We start from the raw sequence: 23275 nt of genomic DNA on the forward strand, positions 1-23275 counted from the left end.
ACTTGAAGCAAGTCTGCAGTTTCTTTCTCTGTCCCCCTCTCCTCTCATTTTTTTCTCCATCCTATCCATTAAAATGGGGGGAGGGGGCAGTTGCCACCAGGAGCAGTGGATCTGTGGTGCCAGTACTGATCCCCATCAATAACCCTGGAGGAAAAAAAGGGAGCCAACGGTCAGGGGGGTATTTCAGCAGTGGAGCACAAAACTTCAGGCATGAAGTCCTGAGTTCGAGTCCCTTTACTGCATGTACTAGAGTGATGCTATGGTTCTTTCTCTCCCTTGTTATTAAGTAATTTTTTTTCTCTAAGTTATCCATGATATGGGCTTATTCCATGTAAGTTATCAATCCCTTTTTGCTCCCCTTTACACTGGAGAATTCTTTTTCCTTTCTGTGGGGTTTTAATGACTACTTACACACAGTGAAGTCTAGGTTGTCTACCTCCTAGTACACGTGAATCTATTTTAAAATTCCCACCAAGTACCTGGAGTCAAAAACCTAATGGGCACTGAGCAACAGGGCAATCTCTCTTCATCAAAACTAAAATTCTAGGATGGGGGAGACAACGTCATAATTATGCAAATGACTTTCATCCTGAGCCTCTGAAATTCCAGATTCCATCCCCATTACCACCATAGGCTAGAGCTGAACAGTGCTCTGGTAACAACAATAATAATACTAATAATGAAGAAAATAATTAAAACTCTAACTTCACCTAAAAACTACAGGGGAAGCCCTATTTCATGTGTTCACCAGAGGATTTTAGCTTTTCTGGAGTCTTGGGGGAATGATCCAGACCCCTGTGCATGTATGATGACATTACTGAACACAGCCTCCCTGGGCTGGATTTTTTTTCCCTTCATTATTTTATCTTAGAGAGAGAAAGAGGAGATAGAGGAAGAGATGGATCGAGGAGAGACACTGAAGCACTGGAGTCAGGGTTCAAATTCAGTCACACACTCTAGTGTGTGTACTAGCTTCCAGATAGTATATTGTGTGTACTGCTCTCCAGATTATTGAAGCAGGAAATAGATACCCTCAGTCTCTGGCAGGGAAACACTGCTATCCTCTTGGAGGCATAGTTTGAATTCAAACAAAGATGCTATAAGAGCCACAGAGCTCCGTAGTAGAGCATTACAATCTCTGATTTCGCATCTAATTGAAAGAGTCATGAAACCAACAGGAAATACAGACCCGACAGGGCCCGTTACCTGGATGTCCCCAACGTTCTGGTCCCTGTGGACATCATATCGAATGATAAGGTCTCCCAACAGGCCATTCTGGGCGATCTTGGCCTGCTGGACCACAGTAGGCTTAAACACGACCTTGGCGAAAGTTTCATTTTGGTTGATCGAAGTGGCAGGAGGCAGTGCAGAGTCCTCTGCAAATCAGACAGGAGCCCAATTTACCACTGAATAGAGAAAGGTTTTCCCAGTAGAAAAGGAAAAAAAGTCTGCTTTGTAAAACCAGAGGGTCAGAGAGTTAACCTTTATTTTACTGCAAGTGTCCTTCGCATGAGCTTCCCAGACCTGTTGCCAACAGTAGTTAAGAATGCAGGAGATGTGCTATCCAATTTCACCTCTGTGCCTCCGATTCAATCTTCTAACAACTTTTTTGGAACACTCAAAATTAGAAAACAGTAAAATGAAACTGTCTGCCTGTCACCCAACTTTCATAATTATCTACACTTTTCTGGTCTTTTCCATCTCTGTATAGAAAGCACCTACTCTGGACTTTTTTTTTTCTGGAAGTATTTTTTTTAAACATTATTTTTAAATTTTATTTAATTTTTAATTTTTTTATTATATTTATTTATTGGATAGAGATAGTCAGAAATGGAGAGGGGAGAGAGAGAGATAGACACCTGCAGTCCTGCTTCACCACTCGTGAAGCTTTCCCCCTACAGGTGGGGATCAGGGGCTCAAACCAGGATCCTTGGGCACTGTAACATGTGTGCTCAACCAAGTGTGCCACCACCCAGCCCCACATTCTTTTTTTTTTTTTTAAATATTTATTTATTTATTCCCTTTTGTTGTCCTTGTTGTTTTATTATTGTAATTTTTATTGATGTCGTTATTGTTGGATAGGACAGAAAGAAATGGGGAGAGGTGGGGAATTGAGAGAGAGAGGGAGAGAAAGATAGACACCTGCAGACCTGCTTCACTGCTTGTGAAGCGACTCCCCTGTAGGTGGGGAGCCAGGGCTCGGACCGGGATCCTTACACCCGTCCTTGCGCTTTGCACCACGTGTACTTAACCCGATACTCAGCTACTACCAGACTCCCTTCTGGAAGTATTTTACTACTGTGTCCTTAACTGAGTACTCCACTTCCTGGCCCCTGCAAAAGTATTTTAAAACAAAGCACAGACATATTTCACTCAGATTTCAGTATGTATCTTGAAATGTAACAACTTTTTTAAGGCACGGTCATCAAGCCACAGGTAACAAAGACCTATTGCCTGGATTTAGCATGTCCTAGTTCTTTAAAAAAAAAAAATCTTGAAATGGCTGATTTATTTGAATCAGGACCCAAATTAGGCTCCTCCCATTTGTTTTATATTCCCTAAGTCCCATTTTATCTACAAGTATCTCCTCCCACCCCCACCCAACCTCTTTTTTTTTTTAACTTTAGTGCTTTATTTAGAAATGGTTTATAGTATATTTATTTTCTTTGCCACTTCCATCACCAAAGGTCTGTGTCCTCATCCCCACCCCCATAGATAACCAACCACTATATTTCTCCCACAGTCTTAGATGTAGGCTGATACTTTTTTCACATTCACAAGCTCAATTCTCTATATTCTGAACATACGTGAAACCATTCTGTAGTTGTCCTTCACCTCCTAACTTGCATCACTAAGCATCATCTTCCCCAGTCCCATCCACTTTATCCCAAAGGACACAATATCATCTTTTTTTATTTCTGAATAATATTCCATTGAGTATCTGTCACTTAACTTTTTTATCCAGTCATATGTTGAAGGGCATTTTGGCTGTTTCCAAGTTTTTGCTATTGTGACCAAAGCTGCTATGACCTTGGGAGGGAGGGTGCATGTATCCCTTTGAGTCAGTGTTATTATGCCTTTCGGGTATATGTCTAGTAGTGGAATTGCTGAGTCATAAGGCATTTCCATTTGTATTTGAGGATTCTCCATTCTGTACTCCATCATGGCTGTACCAGTTTGCACTCCTACCAGCAGTGTAGTAGAGTTCCTCTCTCTCCACATCCTCTCCAATACTGCTCTTCTCTTATTTTATCAATGAAACCCATTTTCACAGGTGTGAGGTGCCCAGCCTCCTTTTTTAATGTGACATGTCGGTATTATAAAACACATTTACCCCATGAATTTTTTTCACTTTATTCCCCTCATGTTTCATTGTTTTATCTTTATTCGATTTTTGTTCATTTTATCTATCTATCTATTTATTTATTTATTTAATGAAAGAGACAGAGAGCAGAGCTCTCAGCTCTGGCATCAGCAGTGGCAGGGATTGAACCTCTATTTTTCAGGCTTGGAAATCCTGCACTCTATCACTGAGATATCTCCTAGACCCTCTCAGCATTGACATTGCTTCTATATTCTCTCTCTCTCTCTCCACCCGCCTCATCGCCCAGGGTATCACTGGGGCTCAGTGTCTGCAAGACAAATCCCCTGCTCCTGGCCACCATTTTCCCTTTCTCTCTCTTTATTCCTTTATTTCTTCCTATTTATTTAATAGAACAGAGAAATATTGAGCAGGGGGAGAGAGACACCTGCAGCACTGCTTCACCACTCATGAAGCTTCCCCCTGCGGGTGGGGATAGGGGGCTTGAACCCGGGTCCTTGCTCATTATAGTGGGTGTACTCAACTAGGTGTGCCACTGTCTGTCCTTGCCACTCTGTTGTCATCTGCAACCTTACTTATCCTGTAACATTGAGGGAGTTATAAAAACACTGATGCCTGGCGCAACCACTCATTTAAATGAGAGATAGCCTAGCTGTTGAGACTTTGTAAATACTCTGTATCCTATGGTGGTGAAAGGGCTGGGACTCATGGCTTCAGATGCATCTCCTTCTTGTGTTCTGGTCGATAGAAGCCAGAGGCTTGGTCACACTCGAGTTCCATGCCATTGTCAAGTCCAAGGTCATAAGTGATGCTGGCTACTTACTACCTCCGCATGTTGGGAGGCTCATACTATCTAGCTGTCCATGTCAATGGTATCAAGATCAATGGGCTATTCCTGGATTGTCAATATGATCACCCCTTGCAACATTCCTCACTGCTCTATCACGTAACCCTTTAATCGATCACGGAAAATACTTCTCAAGATTCACTGTCTCCTGAGAGTTGCAAAAGGATGGTTTCTAGATCTATCATTCCTTCCATATGGAGTTCTCTCATAAAGGAGATCTCCCCATCAGTCATTTGGCTGCCCTGAAATACTGCTGTCCAGAAAATTCACAGGACTTCAAAAAAAAAATCCCAAATCTCTCCCCAGTAGCACAGACCTTAGGATAGAAGTTGGATTCCACAAATCGATGGAGTTTACAGTCAACAATATTTATACCACTTTCCCATATTAGGGAGCTACTCTCTTCCCTGATCCAGCTTTCTGGTCCTTTTCCAGCCACAACATCATCTCCCCAGACAATAACTTGGATCCACCTGCATATCAGATTTCAGGCTCATGGAAAAAGAAAAAAAAAACTAGTATAGCCACAGGCCCTTTGGAATATAACTAAAATATGCCTACTAGCTATCTACAAAATGGAGGACCCCCCAACTCTTCATCTGCACTATTCAAGCCCTTAGGTTCATGTTCAACAAATTGTTTGGCTTTGTATGTTAACTCTCTTTTCATCCACCAGGTTCCAGGTGCTAGCATGATGCTGACCAGACTTCCCTGGACAGACAACCCCACCAATGTGTCCTGGAGCTCCACTTCCCCAGAGCCCCACCCTACTAGGGAAATAGAGAGGCAGGCTGGGAGTATGGATCGATCTGTCAATGCCCATGTTCAGTGGGGAAGCAATGACAGAAGCCAGACCTTCCACCTTCTGCATCCCACAGTGACCTCGGGTCCATACTCCCAGAGGATTAACAACAGGAAGGCTATCAGGGGAGGGGATGGGATACGGAGTTCTGGCGGTGGGAATTGTGTGGAGTTGTACCCCTCTTATCCTATGGTTTTGTCAATGTTTCCTTTTTTAAAGAAAAAAAAAAAAAGCTGGATTCCAGAAAGCTAGCTGGCTAAATGGGTGTTGTGTGCTTTAAGATTAGAGAGACGTCAGAGCAAGCAAAGCACATCTCCGTCGGAGATCCCGATTTTCACTTCCTGTTAAGACACAGAACTATTGAGCAGACTAGCCACCTTTTTGAACCTCAAACCCACGTCCACAGAACTAACAATAAAAATTCACATCTTTGTAATCACGACGCACTACAAAAAAAAAAAAAAAAAGGTAGACTTCTTAACTACCACAATGGAGGAGACTTCTTAACCAATACAGAATCAAAGCCAGGCTGAAATATGCTACAAAGCCCATGATGATTTCATTTTTAGTAATTAATTTTCTCCCACCAAGGCCATCGCTAGGGCTCAGTGCATGCACTACAAATCCACCGCTCCCAGAAGTCACTTTTTTTTCCTTTTTATTTTTAATTTTGGATAAAGACAGAGAGAAATTGAGAGGGGAGGGAGGTAACAGTGAAAGAGAGAAAGAGAGACATCTGAAGCCCTGCTTTACTGATAGTGAAGCTACCCTCTGCCTCGCTACAAGTGGAGATCTGAGAGCTTAAACCAAGGTCCTTATGCATAGTAATGTGTATGCTCCACTAGGCACACCACTGCCCAGTTCCTCAAGATGATCTTTTAAAGTCTATTTAAGTTGATCCCAGGGAGTAAGCTGGCTAGCAATTTCCCACCTCCAATTAACAAAGTGAAAAAGGAAATGAGGTATAAATTGCCCAAGGAAATGTGAACTTACAAACAAACATCCTTCTGCTAAAAGTTACTTGGATATTAAAGTCAAAGGAAGTCTGAACATTTCCTACAACAGAACAACTCTTTTTTCAAAGACAACGGAGGTGTACCCTTCATAGGAACTGCTGGGTGGGATTCATTTTATTATTTGCATTAATCAAGGCAGGGTCTTTAGAAAGGGAACAGAGAAAGAGCCAGTGGAAAGTTCGTTCCTGTAGATAGGTGATGAAAGATAACAGGCTTCCCAAGATGAAATAATTTGGAGAAGGGCTAGAAAATCTTGATGGCACACTGACAAGCTGTGACAAGAGTCACACCCCAGGTCATCATCATGGCTCATGAGGACACAAAGTAATTAGAGAGGAGGAAGGGCAGGAGTCTGAAAATGGGAAGGTTCTCAGATGTGTGTGTGTGTGTGTGTGTGTGTGTCTATATATATAATTTTATCTTAATAAGAGAGACACAGAAAGAAAGAAAGATACAGAAACCTGAATTTTACTCAACTCTTGCTTATGGTGGTGTGGGGACTGAACCTGGGAATCTGGAGCCTTAGGCGTAAAAATCTTTTTGCATAGCCATTATGCTATCTCCCCAGCCTGGGAAGGTCCGTGAGTGGAAAGAAGCCACACATTCGGAGTCAATCCATTTCTTGATGACTGTTGAACCATGAAAAGTGAAGATATGATGTGACATCAACTGAGAACTCAAGGTCCTCAGTGCATGCAAAACCAATTCTCTCTCTCATTATCCACAGGATTTGGGGCAGGCTACTTAGCTTGCTTAGTTCATCCAGAACATAGACTTCTGGTCTACCAAACTCACACTATTGGAATCAAGAAGTGATATAATCTACTCATTGTCAGTCTGACTCAAAGTCAGCAATCTTGCCAGCTAATGTTATCAACCTTAAATAGAACAAAGAAGAAGGGTGCAGGGGGTGGGAGTGCACTCTGCTGAGTGCACACGTTACTATGCACAAAGACATGCGTTCAAGCCCCCAATCTCCACCTACATGGGTAAAGCTTCACAAATGGTAAAGGAGGTCTGCAGGCATCTCTTTCTCTCTCCCTTTCTGTCTCCACCTTTCATCTCAGTTTCTCTGTGCCTATCCAATAAATGTATAAATAGACAAAATATTTTTTTAAAGTATGTTGGATTAGATGCAAGACAATACAACATATTAAATATGGGGCAATGCCAATGAAAACTAAAGAAAGAACATTTTTTCATAGTAAGATTGAACCTCCCTAACATTTTGAGGCAAAACATGAGTTATGAGAGAGTGTGTTGTTTAAAAAATACACACACACACACACACACACACACACACACACATATATTGCATGGAAACTGAGATATTGAGAGGGAAGGGGAAGATGTGGAGAAGAGAGAGAACTGCAGCACTGCTTCATCATTCATGATGAAGCTTCATCATGCAGCTTCTCTTCTGCAGGTGTGGACCAGGAGCTTGAGCTTGAGCCAAGGTCCTTGCGCATGGTAATACATGCACTCTACCAGGTGTGCCACCATCCAGCCCCAGCTTTTGTGTTGTTTCACATCTCTGGTGTTGAAGTACTCTTCATGCCCCGGACTCCCCATCACGTGGATGAATAGAGTCAGTGAGCATCCGAGAGGCTCTTTCCCCTACTTGGAAAGCTCTTGAGTGGGCTCTTTGACGAACACCATGAGAAAGGATAGTGTCTGACATTCTGGTTTCCTCTGACCTTTTGCCTTTGCGGGCTTGTGCTGAAAATTAATGAGAGTCCTCTAAATGGGCTTGTTTGACATGTCCAGAGAGTGGGTTGATTCCCAAGCTGGTTTCTCCCCAAGAAGCCAGGCTCTTGCCTCCCACCCAGTAAGTACCAGGCAATGTGAACCCTCTACAACCCTAGATTTTCCACTACCCATTCAAAAGAAAAGAATGGGAAGAATTCCAAATTTGATATCTTTGGAATGAATAAAAAAAAGCCCTCTTTCTATAAGAGGAAGAGAAGAACCTTCTATTCAACAGGAAGTTTCCAGAGGTGACTCCACATGCATGGAGAGGACCCCATGCAGGGCAATAGGAGCTTCCTGGGCACAAAGAATTTATCAGCCAAGTTCTTCTCTGAGTCAAATGAGGGAAGAGTTGGGAACAGATCAGAGAGGATAAAAGGCAGTCCTGCTATAATTACTTTTCATATAGCACAAAGGAATGAACGGGGGAGGGTGTTCTGTAAGCACAATAGCACTGAGCAGCCTCTCTGGTCCACTTCACTAACTTTCTTTTCTTTTCTTTTATTTCTTTTTCTTTTTTCTTTTTTTGCCTCCAGGGTTATCACTGGAGCTCAGTGCATGTGCTACGAATCCACTGCTCTTGGCAGCTATTTTTTCCATTTTTCGTTGTTGTTATTGTTGTTGTTGGATAGGATAGAGAGAGACTGAGAGAGGAGGGGAAGACAGAGAGGGGGAGAGAAAGACAAACACATGCAGACCTGCTTCACCGCTTGTGAAGTGACTCCCCTGCAGGTGGGGAGCTGGGGGCTCGAACCGGGATCCTTATGCCGGTCCTTGTGCTTTGCGCCGCCTGGCCCCCAATTCCCTCACTTTCTTTTTAGAGAAAGAGGACACCAGGGGGCCTGTGGTGGTGCATCTGGTTGAGTGCACATGTTACAATGTGCAAGGACCCAAGTTCAAGCCCCCCAGCCCCCAAATGCAGGAGGAAAGCTTTGTGAGTAGTAAAGCAGGCCTGCAGGTGTCTATCTCTCTACCATCCCTTCCTCTTGATTTCTGGCTTTCTCTATCCAATAAATAAATAAAGATAATTTTTAAAAAAATTTAAAGAGAGAGAAGGAGGACAGAGGGGGAGGCAGAGGGAGCAAGAGGAGAGACACTACAGCACTGCTCCACCATTCATGGTGCTCCATGGTTCCCCCAAGTGGTGTCTGGGCTCAAACCCAGAGCCTAAAGCACTGCAAGGCACAGGGTTTACCCAGTGAGCCTTCTCCTGGCCCTGATCTCCTTTCCTAATGAGAACTCATGTGTCTGCTCCTCCCGCTTCCTTTCTGTGGTGTCTAAATGGTTGGAGGCAGCAGTGTAAAGGGATAATGAACTAGACATAAGGGGGGAAGGTGGGACAGTGAGTCTTCTGAGTCCTCTTCCTGCTGTGATTCCAGCCTCCTGTGAGATGACTTTGGGACAAAGGTCACACCACCTCCAGGGTGTCCTCAGTTGGGGGTGAGGGGGTCATTGTCCTTTCTGCACTCACTCCTCCCTGTTTCCAGGTCCCCCACTCCCAACATGTACCCCTCCTATCTAAAGGCTGCTGTTTCTGAGCAGGAAAGCCTCTGCCGTCTGCAGATAGCACTTTTCACCCAAGAAAGTGAGTCTCCAAGTCTGAGAGGCTCTGTGGGACTGACTCAGTCTTTAGTCCACACCGTGAAGTGGTACATCTGTGTAACTGGGGCAGGAGCAAAGCCCGGGGCGCATCATGTCATAAGGGGGGTGAGGGCGCCTGGCTTGTGGCAGGGGCTCCACTTCTCCCCTGGAGGAGAAGTGTCTCTGGCTCTGTGTCTCAGACAATCACCAACACACAGAAACAAAGTCTATGGTGGCAGTTGGCATTGTACTCTAGCAGGCTCCTCCACAGCACTGAGGTCTTAGCAGAGTCCAGTCATTGTTACCTGGAGCGAGAAAGGCCATCACACAAACATCCCTAGTGGGAATTCCAGAATATTGGCGTAAATGTCCATCAGCAGGTGATCGCGTACAGAGTTGTGGGCTATAGACTCAATGGAAAAGTACTTGGCCATTAGTAAGATGGCACTGTGCCCTTCAGGACAAAATGGATGGAACTCAGAGTAATTGTGCTAAGTGAAATAAGTAATGGGAGACAACTACTGAGTGGTTTTTACTCATATGTGAATATAAATAACTAATGCAAATGAACTGGCCAGGACAATAAAACTAAGTCATAGAGTGTTGGTGGCATCTGTGGTGGCTATGCCGGGCAAGGGACAGGAGGTGCAGGAATGGGTAGAGGAGTTGTGGGTGCAGTGAGGTTTATGCATATACAGAGACATGGAAGTAGAACCCAGACAGTCTCTAAAATGAGAAACCAGTGCTGTGTCCCTTTCAGTATGAGTGTTTCTATAAAGCACAATCTTAAGGGAGTCTAACAGACTTAGCAGTTTCCCAAGAGCTCTCTGAAATTATATAAGAAACTTTGCAGAAGGGTCCAGGTTTTGGTGCACTTGGCTGAGTGTACAAGTTACCATGCACAAGGAGCCAGGTTCAAGCCCCTGGCCTCCACCTACAGTGGGGAAGCTTCATGAGCAGTGAAGCGGTGCTGCGGGTGTCTCTCTGTCTCTCCCTATGTATCTCCCCCTACCCTCTCAATTCCTCTCTTGTCTTGTCAAAGGTAAGATAAAGGAAGGAAGGAAGGAAGGAAGGAAGGAAGGAAGGAAGGAAGGAAGGAAGGAAGGAAGGAAGGAGAAAAGAAAGAAGACGCTGGGGCAGAGCCAATATGGTAGCTTGGAGACAACATCTGGTGTGAGCTCTGCAAGGAAGCTGCTTTTAACCTGGGAATCTCTGCCACCAGATTGCAGATGATACCATAATGCCAACCCGACTTCCTTGGGCAGAGGACCCCACCATGTGTCTTGGAGTTCCACCTCCCCAGATCCCTGCCCCACTAGAAAAAGAGAAAGACAGGCTTGGAGTATGGATTGACCTGCCAATCCCTATGTTCAGCGGGGAAGCAATTACAGAAGCCAGACCTTCCACCTTCTGTACCCCACAATGATCCTCAGTCCATACTCCCAGAAGAATAAAGAATAGGGAAGCTATCAAGGGAGCTCTGTGGGTGAGCACTGCATGGAAATGTACCCCTCTTATCCTATAGTTTTGTCAATATTTCCACTTTATAAATATAAACAAATAAATATTTTAAAATAGAACTTTGCAGGAAAAATGCACGTTTATGATTCTTTCTGAAGAGAAAATTCAAAGCATTTTGGCAGGTTCTAAAAGGAGGCTACATTAGGCCAAGACCACACACACGGGAGTCACTAAGTGTCCCTCCCCAGACACTGCCTGGTAGTAACAGAGACATCTCATGTTATTTTGAGTGTGCGTGTATACGTAAGAGAACACAATGTGTGTCCTTGGCTCCATCCTGGAATGTGGATGTTTTTCTGTCCCATTATAACTACCTGGGGAGCATGTGGGGGTATGGGAGGAAGCTAGTGGTTGTTAAGTAAAAAGTCTAAAGGTGACAGATTCAGAAGCACAGATGACATTCAAGGACAGGAGTAGGGAACGGCGCCCCATGGCAGGTGACTGGCGGGGGGGAGGGAGTTTCCTGGCTGCTCCCCTGGTCTCTGGCAACCATCCCAGAGAGGCAGCCAGCAGCTAGTGCTCCCACAGAAGGCTCTCCAAACATAGGGCCAGTTCACTTCCCCTGGAGGGGGGGTACTATCTGTTTGTGTAACCTACTAACCTAGACCCCTGGGGTGAGAGAACCCAAAAGTCTATGGAAAATCAGGCAGGTAGCCCCAGATAGCGGTGAAAAAAAAAGTCCAAGCCAATTAGTAGACTCTGCCAAGAAAATGTGGTCAAGGTGAGGCAGTGAGGGCAAGGTAGCATGTGGCTCTATCATACCCATTCAGCAACTTTTTATCATAACTTTATCACTGGCAGGAAGTTCTCTCTCTCTCTCTTTCTCTCTCTCTCTCTTTCTCTCTCTTCCATACCCCCCACCCCCACCAAGGTTATCATCGGGGCTCAGTGCCTACACAAAAAAAACCCTGGTTCCCAGTTGCCTTTTTTTGCCTTCTTTATTTTATTTGATATGATGGAGAAAAATTAAGAAGGAAGGAGGAAATAGAGAGGGAGAAGGAGAGACACCTGCAGCACTGAACACTTTGTGAAGCTTTCCCCCTGTAGGTGGGGACTAGGTACTTGAACCTGGGTCCTTATACATTGTAATTATGCAGCCCTGGGGGGTTATCTGTCTTGCTAGATTTTTGTGTGTTTGGCATCCTAGAAGAGAGCGTGCCACAGAGCAGGGGGAGAGTGCGCAGACTCCCAGCAAGAGGACTTCAGATCCAGCTCTGCCCAGATTTCCTGGCAACCTGGATTTCCTCACTACTTAACAATCTTTGTCCCAAAATAAGAGATGACGGGGGTTCCATTTTCCGTGTTTGATTGGCTTCCTGAGAAGCAGTGATGGAAAACCAGTGTCACTGCCTCCCGCGTTCTGAAAGCAGTGGACCCCTAAAAATACACAGTACTCTGCCTCTGTCTCCTTTTGCTTGAGCCCTAGACATCCAAGTGTAGCAGCTCTGAGCACGGCAAATGTCCCATTTGGTGCCAGGGTTCAAACTTGGGTCACACACATGGTCAGACATGTGTTCTACCTGGTGGAATATCTCTCCAGTCAGTATGAAAATTAAATTTTTAAAAATGTGTTAATTAAGGAAACTCAAAGTTGCTGGTTCTAAGTTCACCCAGGGTGTTGGCAGCGTCTATACTGTCTGTAGGTCCCAGGCCACTAGTGCTGCGAGGGGATCAGAAAACAAGCACATGGGACACTGAAGAGGGTAGGGGTAATGCCTCGACATGTGAATGAGCAGCTGGACAGGTAAATGGAGCCCCCCACAGAACTCGTGTCGCCCCTGATGGCGGTTGGGTGCCAGAGCTCCCACCTACCTCTGTCCATCCCAATGGCCAGGCCACACAGCAGACTCGAGGGCAGGGGGCAGGGAGACATGGGCAGCACCCCCCTGAGAGGCCAGACTGCTCTCCAGGGTCCAAGTCACAGGGACACTGCTGTCCCGGGTCTCCTGTCCAGACTGCAGTGGCAACAGAGCTTCTGTGAGGGGACTCAAGATGTCTCAAGCTCCATCCCTAATGCCTCCATTACCACATGCAAAACACAACACCAACTATGGAGCCAAGTGATTCAGGCCTGAGCTATTTCTATTATTCTGCCCTGAGCACGAATGGCAGGCCTCACACAGCTGCTTCCTGATAAGTGTGGGGAGGTCACACAGGACCCTGGCGTCCAGCTTGGGGAGGAGACCCTGGGAGTGAGCCCTAAGCAGCAGAAGTGTGTGTCCGTGCAAGTGTATGTATGTGTGTGTCTGTGTGTATGAGAGAGAGAGAAAGGAATAAGCCAAAGAAGCTACGGAGAGGTAGGTGTGTCTGTGTGTGTCTGTGTGTGTGTCTGTGTGTGTTAGTGTGTATAAGAGAAATAAACCAAAGCCAGAAAGCTCGACCACATGTGAACTGCAGAAAGCACCAAAGAAACCCTTTTAGGGGGCCAAGCCTGGGAGAGCACAAATGTTACCAAGGAGCCCCCTTTCAGGATCCATGAGTCCAGATGTCCTTCATGACACCCCATTTCTCCAAAACTCATACTGCCCCAGCATGCTGTATTTCCCCAAGCAATCCTGGCCAGACGTGAGATGAAGACCTCAGGACACCAAATGCTGCCTCCTCAACCCCCCTTCACAGCACACCGGTGCCTCCTTCCTCTGAAGCAACTGCACTGGGAAAGTGGTGGAAACCGAGCAGTGGTTTCATGACAGCAATGATGAACCATCCAGAAGCGGCCAGCTCAGTGAAGGGAGCCCACTCAGCCATGTGGCCAGACCACCAAGTTCCAAACTGGTCCAAAAGTGTCACCGTGAATGGCCTCGTCTCACTCCACCTCCCACCTGGGGACCACCCCCACCCCCACCCACAACTGTGTCATGGACCCAAACTGTGACTCCTGTTTTCTCACAAATACCTCCAACTAGAGTACAGACTACTTCCGGGTCATCTCAAAGAAGTCACTCCTGGCTGCACACTGGACCCACCTGCAGATGGTTCATAGCAATACTGACGCCTAGTCTCCATTGCACAAAAGGGCTACAAACTCTCCCCCACTGACTCTAATGGGCACAATGTTTAAATTGCTGAGCCAGGCAGGGAGCTGTGTGGGGCAGCAAGGATGGACAGGGCTGGGGAGATGCACAGCAGTAGCACATAGGACTTGCATGCAAAGGGTCCCAGGTTTGATCCTTGACACCCACCAATAGCTAGAGTTGAACCAGTGCTCTAGCTAAAAGGAAAGGGAGGGAGAGAGGGAGGAAGAAAGGAAGGAAAATAAATCAGGTTTGGAAGGAAAATAAACCGGCTTCCCTTGAAGTGGTGTAGAGAAGAGTGTGGAAAAGACAGGGAAAAGCAGGGAAGTAGAAAAGGGTAGAGAATAGTAGAGAAGAGCTGGGGAGGGGGGAAGGGAGACAGTATTAGAAAGTGGGCACCAGCTGCAAGGGGTGGTAAGGTTCCTTCTCCAGCTTCTCTACTGGTGAGCAGGAGCTGAGCCTGGGCAAAACCTCTTTCCACCAAGTGCAAGTCACTCTGCTGACCAGTTTCCTCATGCAAACTGCTCTGGGGGAGAAAGAACCTTCCAAATGGCAACAGAGATCAAGGTCAGGCTCAGGAGATGACAGGGACACAGTTGTGTCACTGAAACACTGCTTCTGCAGGTCAAGATACAGACCATGCAGCACCCCCAGGCTCGGCTTAGGCTCCCACATCAAGGTCCCTGACAATTGCAGAGTCTCAGAATCACCTGGGGTGCAAGTTCAGGCTTCAGCTGTCTGCAATCAGAGATGAAAGTGGGTCAGAGGCTTCCTGAGTCTCAGGTGGAGCAGGAGTGAGTGCCAGTGGGGACAGGGACAGGAAAGTTCTAAAACTGGATTCTGATGAAGGCTGAACAACTCTGTAAGGGTACTTAAAAAGCCATCAAATTGTACACTTTAAATCAGACAAGGAGCTGGACAGTGGTGCATCTGGTAGAGTGTACACATCACCAGGCAGCAGCACCCAGGTGCAAGCCCCCCACACCTGCATGGAGGAAGCTTCACAAGTGGTGGAGCAGTGCTGCAGGTGTCTCTCCTTTCTGTTTCTCTCTGTGTCTCTCTCACTCTCTTTCAGAAAGAAAAGGAAAGAAAGGGAGGAAGGAAAGAGGGAAGAAAGAAACTAGGAAAGAGAAAGGAAGGAAAGAAGGAAGGAAGGAAGGAGATGAAAGGAAGAAAGAAAGAGCGAGAGAAAAAGAAAGAAAGGAGAGGGAGTCAGGCTGTAGCGCAGCGGGCTAAGCGCAGGTGGCGCAAAGCACAAGACCGGCCTCCGGTTCGAACCCCGGCTCCCCACCTGCAGGGGAGTCGCTTCACAGGCGGTGAAGCAGGTCTGCAGGTGTCTGTCTTTCTCTCCCCTTCTCTGTCTTCCCCTCCTCTCTCCATTTCTCTCTGTCCTATCCAACAACGACAACAACAATAATAACTACAACAATGAAAAACAACAAGGGCAACAAAAGGGAATAAATAAATAAAATAAATACAAAAAAAAAGAAAGAAAGAAAGGAGAGAAAGAAGGAGTCACCAGGAACAGTGGAATTGTGAGGACACCAAGATCCTGTGATAATCTAAGTGGAGAAGAGAATCTCTTGTGCTGCAGTGTCCTGCCCTCACTCCTCCTGCCTCTCTGGCTCTGGCTCTCTCTGAGAAAAAGTCAGCCCAGAGTGGTGAAACTCCAGCGACAACAAACAGAAGAGTAACTTTTGGGGGCTGGGCAGTAGCGCACTGGATTAAGTGCACATAGTATGAAGCGCAAGGACACACTCATAGATCCCAGTTCAAGACCCAGGCTCCCCACCTCCAGGTGTCGCTTCACAAGCAGTGAAGCAGGTCTGCAGATGTCTATCTTTCTCTTCCCCTCTCTGCCTTCCCCTCATCTCTCAATTTTTTTCTGTCCTATCTAACAACAACAACAGCAACAACAATAACAAAATGGAAAAAAAAATGCCTCCAGGAGCAGTGGATTTGTAATGCAGGCACCAAGCCCCAGCGATAAACCCGGAGGCAAAAAAATTAAAAATAACAAATAAAACTTTTAAAAGAGTAACTTTTAAACTATGTCAGTTAAATTTTAATAAAACAGTTTTTTTAAGCCAAGTATGTTTTCTCAGATAAATAAAGAGATGAAAGATAACTACCAGATGGTTTCAGTCTTATGTAGAATCTGGAGAACTGATACACATAAAATTGCAAAGAAAAATTTTAAAAAGAAGCAAGCAGGGAGTCAGGTGGTAGCGCAGTGGGTTAAGTGCATATGGCACAAAGCGCTAGGACAGGCTTAAGGATCCCGATTTGAGCCCCCAGCTCCCACCTGCAAGAGAGTCGCTTCACAAGTGGTGAAACAGGTCTGCAGGTATCTATCTTTCTCTCCCCTTCTCTGTCTTCCCCTCCTCGCTCCATTTCTCTCTGTCCTATCCAACAACGACAACAATAATAACTACAATAATAAAAAAACAGCAAAGGCATCAAAAGGGAATAAATAAATAAATATTTTAAAAAGAAGCAAGCAAACTGTTTCTAAGACTTGGGAGAACTATAGGTGTTATCTCTGGGAAGTGGGAGGGTAAGGACACAGACTTGTGTGGTGGGTGTGGTGTGGAACTATACGCTGCAATCTTTCAATCTTGTAAATCACTATAATCACAATTAAAATATATTAAAAAATTTAAAAAGTATCTTGGGACCAGGAAAGTTGCCCAGTGGATAAAGCATGTGGGTTGTCAGGAACAAAGTCCCCTGGCATCGCATGTGTCAAAAGTGATGCTCTGGTGGTTTTTTTTCTCTCTCTCTCTTTCTCCTTCTCTATCATAAGTGAACAAATAATCTTCTTCTTTTTTCTTTTTCTTTTTTTTCCCCTCCAGGGTTATTGCTGGGCTCGGTGCTTGCACCATGAATCCACCGCTCCTGGAGGCCATTTTTTCCCCCTTTTGTTGCCCTTGTTGTAGCTTCGTTGTGGTTATTATTATTGCCCTTGTTGACGCAATTCGTTGTTGGATAGGACAGAGAGAAATGGAGAGAGGAGGGGAAGACAGAGAAGGGGAGAGAAAGATAGACACCTGCAGACCTGCTTCACCGCCTGTGAAGCGACTCCCCTGCAGGTGGGGAGCCGGGGGCTCGAACTGGGATCCTTATGCCGGTCCCTGAAGGTGGGGAGCCGGGGGCTCGAACCAGGATCCTTATGCCAGTCCCTGCGCTTTGCGCCATATGCGCTTAACCCACTGCGCCACCGACTGACCCCCTTCTTTTTTCTTTAAGCCAAGTATTTTCATAGTGGGTTTGGCAAGTGACACACACATATATGAATGTGAAACTACGCTGCTAAAATCTTACAATTCTGTAAGCCAAAGACAGATGAACAGTGATTAAAAAAAAAAAAAAAGTTGAGAGTCGGGTGGTAGCGCAGTGGGTTAAGTGCATGTGGTGCAAATTGCAAGGACCGGCCTAAGGATGCCGGTTGAAACCCCCAGCTCCCCACCTGCAGGGGAGTCGCTTCACAGGCGGTGAAGCAGGTCTGCAGTTGTCTATCTTTCTCTCCCCCCTCTCTGTCTTCCCCTCCTCTCTCTATTTCTCTCTGTCCTATCCAACAATGACGACATCAGTAACAACAATAATAACTACAACAATTAAAAAACAACAAGGGCAACAAAAAGGAATAATTTTTTTTAAATTTTCAAATAGTTAAAAAAACGGAACATGAAAAAAAAGGGAAGATGAATTAAAGTAAAACAAAAACCATGAAAATCAACAGAACTACTTAGTGGTAGAACAAAATTCAACATAAATATATTCTTTGGTTTTATAAATAAACATTCTTTAAAGATTTTATTTATTTATTAATGAGAGAGAGAGAGAACCAGACATCGCTCTGGTATATGTGCTGCCAGGGATAGAGAACTTGGGACCTCATGCTTGAGAGGTCAAAGCTTTATCCACTGTGCCACCTCTCAGACCACGTAAATAAATATTTCAAATGTTCTCGTACATATATTTTTTGTTTCTCATGAATTCATAGACTGTCACCATAGTGTCCAGCTACCTCAGCCTCAAGCTGACACAGTCTAGGTAGGTCAAGTGTAAGAGACTCAATGCAGATGTCTGTATCTCTTTTTTTTTTTGCCTCTCCAAGCCACTGTAGAAAACAGCCAGGCTTGAGAATAACAGATAGAAAGCAAAGGGGGAAGAGGGGAGAGAAGGCATCTGGTCTCTGTCCTTGTTTGCTTCATTTTCATTTATTTCTGGCCATTCAGGGGTCTTATCCTACATTAAAAAATCCGTCCCCAAAGTAATTTGGAATAATAAGGACAAGAATTAAGGGGTCAGGGGACAACTGGACACTGATAAGATTTTAGCACTGACAGTGAACTAGCCATGTGGTCATGACAGCTATCTCAGTGATGCCTTCAAGAAAATACACATCCTTATGTTTCAGAAAAGTCTGAGTCGCAAATGTTCTGTGTCATTGGGCTTGTTAGCTGTCAAAATATTTTAGAGAAAAAGGTCTGGGGAACAAGGCACCAAGGGAACAGGGGGACTGAGAGGTGGTGTACCTGGTTGAGCACACACATTACAATGCGCAAGGACCTGGGTTCAAGCCTCTACTCCACCACCTGCCAAGGGAAACCTTCACAAGTGGTGAAGCAGTGCCGTAGGTGTCTTTCTTTCTCTCTTTCTGTCTATCTCCCCTTCTCTCAATTCTCTCTGTCCTATCGAGTTAAGAAATAACAAATATTTTTTAAAAGGAGAAAGATTTTTGTCTTTAGTTGTAAATGAATTTGTAGTCTTTGGGGTTTTGAGCTACAAACGGGAGATCTGGAGCATCCAGAAAGCATGTTTTGGCTTCCAAGTCCCAGTGCCCAGAATTAGCTTTGACACAAATGAGGAGCCATGACTTTGTGATTCAGAAGCTGGAGGCCGCATTCTGAGGCACCAGGAAAAACAACTGAAGTAAAAACACACACCAAACCTTTATTTTCATATTTAACTAGGAGAGGCCCAGCATTTGAGCCCACACTGAGTATTTCACACCTTTTATTTTTATGAAGGCAGTGGCTTAAGGGCATGGACTTGGAGGTCTGTTTTGATTCTGTTTCTAGCAATGGTTTCAAAATGAGACCTTGGTGTCTCTCTCTCTCTCTCTTTCTATTCCCTTCCCCTCCTCAGTTTCTCTCTTTCCTATCAAATAACCTTTTAAATATACATGATTTATTTATTAATGAGAATGATAGGAGGAGAGAGAGAAAGAACCAGACATCACACCTATACATGTGCTGCCGGGGGTTGAACTCGGGACCTCATGCTTGAGAGTTCAGTGCTTTATTTATTGTGCCACCTCCCGGATCACTCAAATAACTTTTTAAAAAATTAAATAACATTATTTAAAATAAAAAGGTTTAAAAAATGAACTCAAACTCTGTAGGTAAGCCTAAGCTCCCTCATCAATGAAATAAGGATTTAAAAACTATATGCTTAGAGAGGGTGGTTCTAAACATTCCTAAGCTGCTCTGTGTGAGTTTTGCCCAACCTCCAGTTCCTAGTCCCCCTAACCTGAAATGAGACCCCAAATGATGATAACAGCCCAGTGGCCAAGAAGTCCATTTCTCAACCAGAGTCAGTCAGCACTCTCAGAGGAATGTTCTGGGTGGGGCCACATCCTTATGATGGCAGCCATGTTTTGGTTTGATCTCTCCCCCAGATCGCATTTGGAAACTCGAGCCAGTGTCCAGACAAGATCTAGGCCCCATTCCTCCAGCCACTGAGGCTACTGTCGTTTTGCAGGGATGACGCCAGCTGAGAGCCCCAGAAAGGGCAGAGGCACCAGCAGAAGAGAGAGGCAGGCCCCTCTTCTAATGCAAAGCTCATAGAGCACTGTGTGCAACGTCTGTGCCCAGTGCAACAAACAATTGCTCTGCTCTAAAGAGCTAGGAAAAGAATGTTCCTTTATACATTTTTTATTTGTTATTAATAGCTTGTTAAAAGACTGTAAGATTACAATGTATAGTCTGTATCACACCCACCACCAAAGTTCTTTATCCCCAGCCTCCCAAAGATAACCACCATAGTTCTCATAAGTTTTATAGTTTGCTTGCTTCTGTCTTATTTGGATTCTTTTTTTTTTTTTTTTTGGCAAGTTCATGTAAATCATATCTCTAGATTCCACATATGAGGGAACCCCTCTGGTAGTTGTCTTTCATATTGTTGTTGTTGTTATTATTATTATTATTACCAGAGCAGTGCTCAGTTCTGTTTTAAGGTGGTGTGGGGGGATTGAACTTGGGGTTTTGATGCTTCAGGCATGAAAGTCTCTTTGCATAACCATTATGCTATCTACCCAAAAACAGTGTTCTTAAAAAAGAAAACCCAGACTTCCAGAGATCAATGGTCTGGAAAATTCCCACGGGGGACTTGTCCAGGCCCTGGAGGGCAACAGTAGATATTAACATTCCTGCTCAGGGTCACTGTGTCTGCCCCCTCTGAGCACATCAAGGGGGCAAGGACCCTCAGAGCCCCCACGCTTCTACAAAGCAGGGCACATGATCACACAATGTCTCAGCGCTACCACAGACACCCCAGAAACCCCACTGTAGCTGCCATGAGCTGCACAGCTCAGAACCCTTCTCCTGCTGAAAACACTTCTTCACACTGCTGGCTAGCAGGAAAGGTGCCTCTAATCACAGCTACAAAGGAATGAGATTTAAAGCGTTTTTTATTGTTAGTGTGGTGTAAACACCTGTGCTCAGTGCTGCACTGTTCATAGAAGCCATGGTATAGAAATAGTTCAAGTGTCCAAGGACAGAGGTGTAGATGAGAGAACTATGGCTCACATTGTGGAATACTACTCAGTCATAAGGAAGGATGAACTCTTGCCTGGTGCAATGCCATGGGTGGAATTAGACAGATTCTGGCTAAGTGGAATAAGCCAGAAAAAGACAGATAAAAGCCACAAGCTCTCACTCCTATATGGAATTAAACAGCAAAGAGACAAACAGACCCTTTAGACCACAGTACTGAGGTCACCAGAGAATGAGGGAAGGGGAGGATTGAGGCTCCAGAGGGTTTGCTGGAAGGAAACTGGCATTTGGGTGGTCAGTGTAGTGGGGCACCACATTACAAAGAGGTGTGACACTGTACCCCTAAACCACAATAACTTTATATATATAAAGATTAATTGATCAGCCTAGGTGGTGGTACAGTGGATAAAGTATTAAATTCACAAACATGAGGTCCTGAGTTTGATCCACAGTACTATATATATCAGAGTGATGTTCTGGCTTTTTTTCTCTCTCTCATTAATAAATGATTATTTTAAAAATTCTCTGTTTTTATGCTAGAGAGAAATACCAGAGCACTGCTCAGCTCTAGCATATGGTGATGCCAGAGATTGAACCTGGGGCCTCTGGGGCCTCAGACATGGAAGTTCTGTATTCTGAACCTGGCCATCAGTCAGAGAGTCATAAACCAACATTATCTCCAACAAAAATGTTTTAAATAAAAGGCATCATGTTATATATCTACACAGAAGAGGCAGAAGTTAATCAGACCAGAACTGCCTTCAGAAGCACTTGTGATCTAGCAGGGGAGATAAGGTTTTCAGAGAAAAACATGCAGATAAGATGATGGCTAAGCTCTTTCTGGGGCTGGAACTTCACAGACACCTAAGCTTCGCAGAGATGAAAGAAAGTTACTGTCTCTTACAGATGTTCAGGCTTGTAGGGCTCAGGTTCTTTTCAGGGTGCCTGTTAATGACTGAACCCAGTAACTACACACAAGGCCTCCCATCCACCACACACACACACACACACACACACACACACACACACACACACACACACACACACACACACACACACACACACACACACCAGCTGTGGAGTGTCTCCCACCATTTCAGAGACCTGGACAGTGTCCATAAGCCCTGGATTGGATGTTAACAAAGATCAGCATCCAACACAGACCCTAGTCAGGCTTGGGGTTCTGAGGGTTCAACTAGTCTTGGAGAGGGGGCACCCTAACTCAGCTGTGGGGGTGAATTCTCTATACTACGCCCTCGCCATCTCCCAACCACACGGCTAGTGATTTCTCATCATGTTAAGTAACAACATGCTCTTGTCCTTTTGTTAAGTCATTTGTCTCCTCTCTTTCCCATCTGCTTCTGTAAGAATTGCACCTAAGAATCCTTCCTGGGAGCTAGAGGATGGATCAGCAGGTAAAATGCACAGCTTATGAAGCATGTGGCCCTGGGTTCCAGCACCAACACCACTTGGAAGCAGCATGGATGATCCAGCTGTACTTTGTTCTCTCTTCTCTCAGTCTCTCTGTCTCTCTCCTTCTAAGTCTATAGATAAAAAAAACATATTACAGGCTGTTGAAAAGTATTCCTCATAAGTGAGACCCTGGTCTCATTCCATAGCACTACAAAAGAAACTGTCCAGGCCAGGTGGTGGTGCACCTGATTAAGCGCACACATTACAGTGTGCAAGGACCCGGGTTCAAGCCCCTAGTCCCCATCTGCAGGGGGGAAAGCTTCACGAGTGGTGAAGCTAGGCTGCAGGGGTCTCTCTCTCTCTCTCTCTCTCTCTCCCCTCTCAATTTCTCTCTGTTTCTACACAAAATTGAGTAAGTAAATAACATAGAAAAGAAAAATGTGAAAATAAGCTGTCCTGGGCCACTTTGAACTCTCCCTACAGTACCAGGCTGAACCCAGACTGCATATTCACTAATCAGCACTTAGCACTTCCCTAACCTCTACACCAAGACTCTTTGCAGTCTTGACATTACCTCCCTGCTGTAATGTTTGGTCCAGCTGCCCTGCTGTCCAGTTTAACATTAAGCCTCACTGATAAGTTTACAGAAGGCCCAACACAAATAAATAATTAATACCAACTACTGTGGCCTGGGAGATAGCACAGTGGTAGAATTCTGGGCCTGCCAGCAAAAGGTCAGGAGTTCAGTCCCCAGCACTGCATATGCCTGGGTACTATTTGAATTCTGTGTGTGTTGTGTAATAAAGCATATATAAATGGGGCATAAATTTACTGGAGCTAGGCAGTGGTCACCCAGTAGAATGCACATATTACCATGCCCAAGGACTCAGGTTCAAATTCCCAGTCCCTATAAATAAAAATTAAAAAAAAAAATCTCCCAGTTTCCACCAGCAGGAGGGAAGTTTCACAAACAGTTGAACAGTGCTGCAGGTTTCTCTCCTTCTTTCTCTTTCTGTCTCTGTCTCTCTCCTCTCTCTCTCCACCCACTTCCCTCTCAGTTTCTTTGTCTCTATCAACAAAGAAAAGAATGGTCACTGTATATGGTGGACTTGTTATGAAGGCACCAAGCCCATGATAACCCTGGTGGCAATATAAAAAAGTAATTAAAATAAAGTAAGTAAACTATACATATATACTAGCTGAAATTTACAATGCAACTAAAATGAAA

General features: G+C 44.9%; 1 protein-coding gene across 1 annotated transcript in view; it reads right to left on the minus strand.

The window, feature by feature from the left end:
- The window catches only part of ITIH5 (inter-alpha-trypsin inhibitor heavy chain 5), a 79162-nt gene that overhangs the window by 27343 nt on the left and 28544 nt on the right, over positions 1–23275 (minus strand). Inside the window, exon 6 of the mRNA XM_060192134.1 lies at positions 1207–1376. Coding sequence (XP_060048117.1) covers positions 1207–1376 — 170 coding nt within the window. The remainder of the gene's footprint in view (positions 1–1206; positions 1377–23275) is intronic.

The sequence above is a fragment of the Erinaceus europaeus genome, chromosome 6 (genome assembly GCF_950295315.1).
Source record: "Erinaceus europaeus chromosome 6, mEriEur2.1, whole genome shotgun sequence".
NCBI lineage: Eukaryota > Metazoa > Chordata > Mammalia > Eulipotyphla > Erinaceidae > Erinaceus > Erinaceus europaeus.